The 10,092-nt window shown below is 44.5% G+C and overlaps 1 protein-coding gene across 1 annotated transcript in view; it reads right to left on the bottom strand.

The window, feature by feature from the left end:
- FLT3 (fms related receptor tyrosine kinase 3) overlaps nucleotides 1–10,092 on the bottom strand; it is a 101,642-nt gene that overhangs the window by 3,134 nt on the left and 88,416 nt on the right. Inside the window, exons 20-22 of the mRNA XM_037741704.1 lie at nucleotides 9,080–9,191; nucleotides 8,634–8,733; nucleotides 7,897–8,002 (exon numbers count right to left, since the gene is read on the bottom strand). Coding sequence (XP_037597632.1) covers nucleotides 7,897–8,002; nucleotides 8,634–8,733; nucleotides 9,080–9,191 — 318 coding nt within the window. The remainder of the gene's footprint in view (nucleotides 1–7,896; nucleotides 8,003–8,633; nucleotides 8,734–9,079; nucleotides 9,192–10,092) is intronic.

Genomic DNA, 10,092 nt, shown 5'->3' with positions numbered 1-10,092 from the left:
TGTGTGTGTATCCTTTCACCCAAAAATATATCCATTGTGAACTGGGGGTAAAACAATGACAGCTTTGCTTGTACCTTGAAGGATGAACAGTAGCTCTTTATGCATGCCTTTTGTGAAGTAGACAGAGCAGTTAGTTAGCATTTGTTCAAACTGTTGAATCCAAATGTATATCTCTACCACTGAATTGCTAACCATCTCACGAAGCTTGTGTAGCACAAATACCGACAACACTTCTAGTCCTCCACCTGAATTAACTAACATCTGCTTTTCATCCATGCTCACTGTCTAGAAGTTTCCAGAACCATCTCTGACACCTCAATCTCTCTCTACTCCCATAACTAATTACTGGGTATAGTTGTAATATATCACTCTTTTCCATTTCTTTTTTGGTTTTGCTTTTGATTTTTTTTTTTTTTTTTTTTTCAGTGCTCAAAGTTTCTGATTTTGGAGGATTTTGGATTTGCGGGTTTTTTTTTTTTGAGTTAGAGTCCCACTCTGTTGACCAGGCTGAATGCAGTGGCACGATCTCGGCTCACAGCAACCTCTGCCTCCTGGGTTCAAGCAGTTCTCTGCCTCAGCCTCTGGAGTAGCTGAGATTACAGGTGTGAGCCACTGCACGCGACCTTTCCATTTCTTTAAGGGACCTTTATTTCCTTTGTTGTTGCTGTTGTTGTTGAGACAGTGTCACTCTGTCGCCCAGGCTGGAGTGCTGTGGCACGATCTCAGCTCACTGCCACCTCTGCCTCCCGGGTTCGTGTGATTCTCCTGCCTCAGCCTCCCAAGTAGCTGGAATTACAGACAGCCACCACCATGTGCGGCTACTTTTTGTATTTTTAGTAGAGACGGGGTTTCACTGTGTTGGCCAGGCAGGTCTGGAACTCCTGACCTCAGGTGATCCGACCACCTCAGCCTCCCAAAGTGCTGGGATTGCATGTGTGAGACACCATATCTGGCCCCACCTGGTTAATTTTTAAATTTTTAGTAGAGATGGGGTCCCATTATATTGCCCAGTCTGGTCTCAAACCTCTGAGCCCAAGGGATCCTCCCACCTTGGCCTCCCAAAGTGCTGAGATCACAGGCATAAGCCACCATGCCCAGGTTCTTTTTTCTTACTTATTCACTTCAAAGATAGTAGCTTTAGTAGTATATTTGTATACTTTGTTGATATATAGTATTGATATAAAGCATAGACTACACTCAGACTGCTGTAGTCAAATCCTAAGTCTGACATTTACCATGTTACCTTGGGCAAATGACTTAACCTCTTTGTGCCTGAATTTACTAATCTGCTAAAGGTGTAATAGTGGAATCTACTGCTGGGTGTGGTGGCTCATGCCTGTAATCCCAGCACTTTGGGAGGCCAAGGTGGGTGGGTCATCTGTGGTCAGGAGTTCAAGACCAGCCTGACCAACATGGAGAAACCCTGTCTCTACTAAAAATGCAAAATTAGCCAGGCATTGTGGCGCATGCCTGTAATCTCAGCTACTCGAGAGGATGAGGCAGGAGAATTGCTTGAACCCGGGAGGCAGAGGTTGCAGTAAGCCAAGATTGAGCCACTGGACTCCAGCCTGGACAACAAGAGTGAAACTCTGTCTCAAAAAAAAAAAAAAAAAAAAAAGGCCTACTTCAGGGGATTCATGTGAGGATTAAGAGTTATTATATTATGGCTAATACATTAATAAACTGTATTATTAAATACTCAAAAAATGTTAGCAATTACATTATTAATTCAAAGAAACAACTTTTGGTTTTCCCGATCATCCATTACTTTGTTGTCGCTACTTCCTGTTTCATTAAATCTGGCTATCTCTCTATTAACTCCTTCTTCCTGCTTTGTTCATTCTCCTCCTCCTCTCTCTCTCCTCCTTCTTCTTTATTGTTATTTATTTTTTGTTTTTTCCCTAGCTTCTTGAATTGAAAGACTAATTATGCTAGGTGTGGTGTCTCACACGAGTAATCCCAGCACTTTGGGAGGTGAGGCAGGAGGACTGCTTGAGGCCGGCAGTTTGAGACTAGCTTGCACAACATAGCAAGATCCCCACCTCTGCAAAAGATAATTTTTAAAAAGCTACTCGGGAGGCTGAGGTGGGAAGATCAGTTGACTCCAGGAGTTTGAGGCTGCAGTGAGCTATAATCATGTCACTGCATTACAGCCAGGGTGACAGAGCAAAAACCGGTCTCAAAAAAAAGGGGGAGGAGGAGAAAGATTACTTATTGATCTTCATTTTTCTTTGTTTTCTAATCAATTAATTTAGAATTATGGATTTGGGTAACTCTTACAGGTTTTAATAGGCAATATCCATTTGTATTTCTTGTCCCTCTTTCCCCTTCTTCTTAAGCAAAGAATTCCTTAAGAAGCATGATTTTTAATTTTTTTTTTTTTTTTGAGACCTAGTTTCACCCTTGTCACCCAGGCTGGAGTGCAATGGTGCAGTCTGGACTCACTGCAACCTCCACCTCCTGGGTTCAAGCAGTTCTCATGCCTCAGCCTCCCAAGTAGCTGGGATTACAGGTGCCCACCACCATACCTGGCTAATTTTTGTATTTTTAGTAGAGATGGGGTTTCATCAGGTTGGCCAGGCTGGTCTGGAACTCCTGACCTTAGGTGATCCTCCCACCTCTGCCTCCCAAAGTGCTAGGATTACAGGCGTGAGTCACCGCACCCAGCCGATTTTTAATTTTTGGTATATAAATTTGGGGGCTTCTTTCGGTTGGGTGATTTTTTATTACATTGTACTGAGGTTAGTGAATGTGGCATTCACTAACAATATATGATAACAATTTTATTTATTCTGAGATTCTCTTTCCTAAGTAGGCTCACTGATTCTTGCCATTTTGTGTTTTATTTTTGTATTTTCTTTTTTTTTCTTTTTCTTTTTTTAAAGACGATGTTTCGCCATGTTGGCCAGGCCGGTCTTGAACTCCTGAGCTCAATCGATGCTGTGCCTCAGCCTCCCAAAGTGCTGGAATTATAAGTGTCAGCCACCACGCCTGGTCTCACTTCTCTTTTTAAAAAAAACCACCACATTTCCTCTAATTTATGGGGGTGAGTAGGAGAGGGAAGATGATGTTAGTTCAGATGCCTTTTCTGAAACAGGAGACACGCATGTCCCCCACTTTCGTCAGCCCACGGCCCCTGCCTGGTGTGCTCCCCCAGCGTGCCCATCCCTGCTGCTACCGTCCCCTCTCAACTGATGTCCTGACATCTCACCTTCTGCCTCACTTTTCCAAATTTCCTTTTATGCTCTTTTCCTTCCTCGTTCCAGAAATGTTTGCGGAGCGCCTTCTACCCCCTAAGCATCATGCTAGCAACAGGGTCTATAATGACGAGCCAAACAGATGTGGTCTCCAGCTTGCTTTCATACTGACTTCACTCATTTATTTAATATCACAGGCCAAGCACTACCCCCATGGGGTGGACAGATGAACAGGAAACAATCTTTGCCCTGACTAATGAAGTCTAGTGATGACAGAGAGAGACGCATAAAATAACGTCATCAGACACTAGCATTGAGTCTCACATGGAGTTATATCTGAAAGTTATGGGAAGTCAGAAGAAGGAGCCTGAAATCTGACTAGGGAAATTGAGGGAGGCTTTGCAGAGCACAGAATATTTGATCTGGTTCTTAAAGATTGAAGCATGTTTCACCATCCTAAAAATCTTCATCAGTTCACCATTGTCTAACTGCCTAGGTATGTAATCATGTAATCAGTGATTTCCCTGATCTAACCCCATTGTGCTGAGGTTAGACATAAAAGCCTTAACCGATGTTTTCTCCATGTATTTCCCATTCCGTCTCCCTGGTTCTCTGAGAGTCCTTTTCTTTCCCTAGTTCTTGATGCAGAAACAGATTCTGGCAAGGCACGGTGGCTCACACCTGTAATCCCAGCACATTGAGGCCGAGGTGGGTGGATCACTTGAGCTCAGGAGTTCGAGGCCAGCCTGGCAAACATGGTGAAACCCCATCTCTGCTAAAAATACATTATCTGGGTGTGGTGGTGGGTGCCTGTAATCCCAGCTAGTTGGGAGGCGGAGACACGAGAATTGCTTGAACCAGGAGGCGGAGGTTGCAGTGAGCCAAGATCACACCACTGCATTCCAGCCTGGGTGACACAGTGAGACTCTGTCTCAAAAAAATAAATTAAAAAGAAAAGAAACAAAGATTCTACAAAGGTGTTCACAGATGTACCAGGGAAGATCGCCCTGGGGAAGGTGACAAGGCCAGTTTTTCAAGCAAGGGACTAGATAGGATTGTACAGAGTGGGCAGGACTGCCTGTGTGGCTGTGTGGGTTGTGCTTTGCACCAACCAAAGTGCCCAGCAGAGTGGGCACGGCAGCTGAGACCCACTTCAAGCTCCTCTCCTTCAGACTGGCTCAGACTGGGGCAGGCTGCAGGAGCCATGAGTAAGGGCTCCTCTTTGTATTCCTCCCATCCAGACGGGAGCCTTCCTTCTCTCTTTCTTTTCCTCCCTCCCTCCCTTCCTTCCTTCTTCCTTTTTCTTTCTCTTTCTTTTCTTTCCTTTTTTCCTTCTTTCTTTTCTTTCCTTCTTTTTCTTCTTTCTTTCCTTTTTTCTCTTTTTCTCTCTCTTTCTCTTTTCCTCTTTCTCTCTCTCTTTCCCTCTTTCTCTCTTTCTTTGTCTCTTTTTCTTTCTTTCTTTCTTTTTTGAGAAAGAGTTTTACTGTGTCACCCAGGCTGGAGTGTAGTGGTGCCATCTCAGCTCACTGCAACCTCCACCTCCCACGTTCAAGCAATTCTGCTGCCTCAGCCTCCAAAGTAGCTGGGACTACAGGAATGCACCACCACGCCTGGCTAATTTTTTGTTTTTACTAGAGATGGGGTTTCGCCATGTTGGCCAGGCTGGTCTGGAACTCCTGACCTCAAGTGATCCTCTCACCTCAGCCTCCCAAAGTGCTAGGATTACATGTGTGAGCCAACATGCCTGGCCCTGGGGATCTGTTTTCTAATCTGCTTAAAGGAGCTACCATTTTCTCTGGGTGCTTCTGACACTGGTCACCTAGGGTCAGGAAGAGTGGAAGGGATTGGGAGAAAAAAATTGGTGAACTGTCTGTCCCAAAGCATGGATTCCCTCAACTAATTAACCATGCATGGATATGTTGCCATTCAACAGTTCCTGATACCTGACAGGTCCCCTGAACAGAAGGAAGCGGATCCGGATATCCTGTGGGTATGGGACATGAAAAGAGAACCTCCAACCAAGACCCACGTGGTCCTGAACCCTCCATCCTGGCCACACGGCCTTCACACTTGTGTTTTCCTCTCTATTCCCGCATTCTCCCTGTATATTAGGTACAGCCGTTTACTTGCCACTCCACATTCTCAACTTTGAACTTTTATTTATATGATTCATTCATCCTGGAATATGCTGCTCACCCTCTACTCTCCAGCAGCCAAGATGCTACTTAGTCCTCACATCCAGCTCAAATAAGATCAGTACAAATCCACGCCCAACTATGCAATGAGTAACATCAACCAGTCCTCTCTTAGCTGGGCACCGTGGCTCATGCCTGTAATCCCAGCCCTTTGGGAGGCTGAGGCAGGTGAACCACTTGAGCTCAGGAGTTTGAGAGCAGCCTGGGCAACACAGTGAGAGCCCGTCTCTACGAAAAATACAAAAAAAATAGCTGGGCCTGGTGGTGTGCACCTGTGGTCCCAGCTACTGGGGAGGCTGAGGTGGGAGGATTGCTTGAGCCCACAGTAGAGAGGCTGCAGTGAGCTGAGATCATGCCACTGCACTCCAGCCCGGATGACAGAGCAAGACCCTGTCTCAAAAAAAATGGGGACAGAAAGATACACACATACATATATACTCTTTCTTTGCCAGCTCACTTTCTGTTTCGTTCTATAAGTCTTCTCTCAGTTTACCTTATAGTGTCGTTAACTGTTTATAGGTATCTGTGCAATAGGCTATGAGTCTGTTGGGGAGTTTCCATTTCCTCCAAACTTTTGACCTAATTCTCTGACAATAACCAACTTTCCATGTAATTTTCAAAGAAATCACAGCAGGAGGAAAGGACACACTGCCCAGGTCTATGTAGACAATACAGAACTGAAAATGAACTCTTTAACAATTTAGGAAGGAGGACAGATAACCCATTTAGAACTCAGATTTATATTTAACTAGCATTTTATTGAGTAAATACTAAGTGCCCAGTATGCGTGAGCTCTTTTCACTTACATCACCTTATTTACTCCTTACAACTCCATGAGGTGAGATTTGTCAATTACAAATTTCAGGTAAAGAAACTGAGACGGAGACTTCCCAAAAGATTAAGTGACTTGTCAAGTAAATGATGGAGTCAAGATTCAAACCTCAGTATTGGGAGCTCAAGGTTCTCTCCTTTATTTACTTCATCTGGAAATGACTCTTTTCACTACACCGGGTGGTGGTGTTGATGGGGAAAGCATTAGCAAAGAAATTCCGAGTTCCCAAAACACAAAGATAATCTAACTTAACAACCCACTTTACAGGTGAAAAAACTGAAGCTCAGAGAAGTAGTGATTTGCCATAATGGACACAACTGGGAGGCAGAGGAGTAGAGCTGGTATTCAACCCTCGGAACTCCAGTTCAGTGCTGTTTCCCTGCTACCATATAGCGTGATTAGGTCACACGATTTTTCCACACTCATGCTTCCTAAGAAAGGGCTAGTGGCTTCTGGAGGCCAGGGATTATTTTTATTTAGTTGTTTTTTGTTTGTTTGTTTGTTTTTGGACAGAGTCTCACTCTGTTGCCCAGGCTGGAGTGCAGTGGCGGCACAATCTCAGCTAACTGCAACCTCCGCCTCCTGAGTTCAAGTGATTCTCCTGCCTCAGCCTCCTGAGTAGCCTGGGACTACAGGTGTGTGCCACCACACCCGGCTAATTTTTGTATTTTTAGTACAGACGGGGTTTCACCATGTTGGCCAGGCTGGTCTCGAACTCCTGACCTTGTGATCTGCCCACCTCAGTCTCCCATGTGCTGGGATTACAGGCGTGAGCCAACATGCCTGGCCTATTTTTATTTAGTTTTATTTAGTTGTCTACTTCACTGCACTGAATACTTAGGAGCTTTTAATTTATCAATCATTTAGCTGAAATCAGGAAAGGTTTTTTTTTTTCCTAAAAACTTTTTTTTTTTGAGACAAAGTGTCACTCTGTCATCCAGGCTGGAGTGCAGTGGCACAATCTCAGCTCACTGCAACCTCTGGCTCTGGGTTTAAGCGATTCTCCTGCCTTAGCCTCTCAAGTAGCTAGGATTATAGGCACCTGCCACTTTGTCCAGCTAATTTTTGTATTTTTAGTAGAGATGGGGTTTCACCATCTTGGCCGGGCTGGTCTTGAACTCCTAACCTTGTGATCCACCCGCCTCGGCCTCTCAAAGTGCTGGGATTACAGGCGTGAGCCAAAGGGACCAGCCTAAAAACATTTTTATCAACAAATATATCTTAGGGCAGGCACACTGGCTCATGCCACTGTGATCCCAGCACTTTGGGAGGCTGAGGTGGGAGAATGGCTTGAGCCCAGGAGTTCAAGACCAGCCTGGGCAACACAATGATGCCCTATCTCTACAAAAGATTTAAAAATTAGCCTGGTATGGTGGTGCTTTTCCATGGTCCCACCTACTTGGGAGGCTATGGCTGGAGGATTGCTTGAGCTTGGGAGGTTGAGGCTGCAGTGAGCCATGATCACACCATACACTCTAGCCTGAGCCACAGAGTGAGACCCTGTCTAAATAAATAAATAAAGTCTTATCCCATACAGCTTTGAAAAGCCAACCAAGAAAAACCACAATGAGAAAGACAACTTGGTACCTTTTGTTCTCAGGAAGTCAGCAACACGTGTTTTAATTTACCAATTTCCTTTATAAAGCTTTATAAAGTCCTGGCTGCTACATACCGCTTCTTCTGCATCTGCCAGCTGACATCCTAAAAATGAAGTCAAATTAGGGAAGGATGGCCGTTTCCTTGAGTCAAAAGCCCAGCAGGATTGCATTATAAAGTATCTGTAAAAGCAATAGAACAAGGAACGAGATGAAGAAGTCTGAATGAAGCAAAATGGATCGTTTTCCATATAATAAAGCACCCTTTATTCCAGTGGAGCTACATATTTACAGCATGTTTTTTTTGTTTTTGTTTTGTTTTTGTTTTTGTTTTTGTGTGGCAAGCCTTCTACCAGATTTTGAATTCGTATCAGAAAGGAGAAATCAGATGATGGGCAGAAATGCATTTAAAGAAATGTGATGTACTGAATGGAATCAAATCACCTTCATGGATTTAAAAGGAATTAAAACCTGGAAGCAGGTGCCTCTGAGAACAGGAAAGGTTCAGCTTTGTTCAGAAACTCTTAAAACGAAAAGGAAGAGTTTCTTTTTCTTTTTAAAATGGAATCAGACAGCCGGATGTGGTGGCTTACACGTGTAATCCCAGCACTTCAGGAGGCTGAGGCAGGAGGATTGCTTGAAGCCAGGAGTTTTAGACCAACCTGGCCAACGCAGCAAGACCCCACCTCTATTTTAGAAAAAGGAATCATGTAAACTTTGCATTAGGAATTTTGACTATTTTTGGTCATGCGTTTGGAAGTAGACAGACTAAATTTCTGATTTCAACCAAATTACAGTCTGAATTTGAACTTACATTTCTTCCGTAGCATAAAATGGCTGATCCATCTTAAATCCATTTCGAATCAGTCTGTAGAAGTTAGCATCAACCGGAATGCCAGGGTAAGGATTCACACCTGAGGAAAACATTAGCCACGTGTAGCCATTCATCCATTTCTTCATTTGTTTATTGATTCATTCAATTAACAAACATATATTGAGAGCTGCCATGTGCCAGACACTGTTGCAGTCACATGGGCTACAGCTGGGAAAAAGAAGTCACAGCTCACGTTCTCAAGCAGGTTATAAACCAATGAGGAAGACAGGCCAAAGGACACCAGGAAATAAACATAAAGTCACAGGCTGCAATACCAGTAAGACCCATCAGTGTTGGATGGGTCAGCGGAGGGGAGAAGGGGAACCCCAAGAGAGCAGAGCATGCAAAGCCCAGAGCCAAGGGAGGCCGGCAGTGCCCCAACATACCAAGTGAGAAGATTTCCCAGAGTAATATTCCGTATGACCAGACATCACTCTTAATGGTATAGATCCCTTCAAACAGGCTTTCCGGGGCCATCCATTTTACAGGCAGACGGGCCTGTGGACAACCCAGAGGAGATAAGATGGTGAATTTTCCACATACAGACATGGCTTCTTTTATCTTGTATTAAGATGAAATGCAGGCCGGGCGAGGTGGCTCATGCCTATAATCACAGCCCTTTGGGAGGTCGAAGCAGGTGGATCACGAGGTCAAGAGATCGAGACCATCCTGGTCAATACGGTGAAAGCCTATCTCTACTAAAAATACAAAAATTAGCTGGGTATGGTGGCACAACCCTGTAGTCCCAGCTACTCAGGAGGCTGAGGCAGGAGAATTGCTTGAACCCAGGACGCGGAGGTTGCGGTGAGCTGAGATCACACCATTGCACTCCAGCCTAGGTATAAAGAGTGAAGCTCCGTCTCAAAAAAAAAAGAAAAAAAAAGATGAAATGCATCATCTTCCTAAGGCCACACTTAATGCCTTATTGAGAAAATCACATGAAAATCATATTCCTCAAGTGGAAGATTTTCACTTTCGAATTAACATTCTAGTAACAGTAGCTGAAAACACAAGGCATATTTCTTTACAACTCCTCTTGAACAAAGGCTTGTGCTTGGAATGGGTAAGTTTAACTTTCCATCCATCCAATGGAAAGATGTACTTTCCATTGAGGAATGCCAGTCAGTTGCCTAGGGGCAAGTGGGTACTAGTGAATTAATAAGATCTTCTGTTAAAGCCTTTCTTGGGGCCGGGTGCAGTGGCTCACGCCTGTAATCCGAGCACTTTGGGAGGCCAAAGCGGGCGGATCACGAGGTCAACAGCTCGAGACCATCCTGGCCAACATGGTGAAACCCCGCCTCTACTAAAAAATACAAAAATTAGCCGGGCGCGGTGGCTCAAGCCTGTAATCCCAGCACTTTGGGAGGCCAAGGCGGGTGGATCACGAGGTCAAGGGATC

Source organism: Cebus imitator, unplaced genomic scaffold (genome assembly GCF_001604975.1).
Source record: "Cebus imitator isolate Cc_AM_T3 unplaced genomic scaffold, Cebus_imitator-1.0 Scaffold103, whole genome shotgun sequence".
Taxonomy (NCBI): Eukaryota; Metazoa; Chordata; class Mammalia; order Primates; family Cebidae; genus Cebus; species Cebus imitator.
The sequence above is the reverse complement of the archived record's forward strand: the minus strand, read 5'-3'. Positions and strand labels throughout refer to the sequence as shown.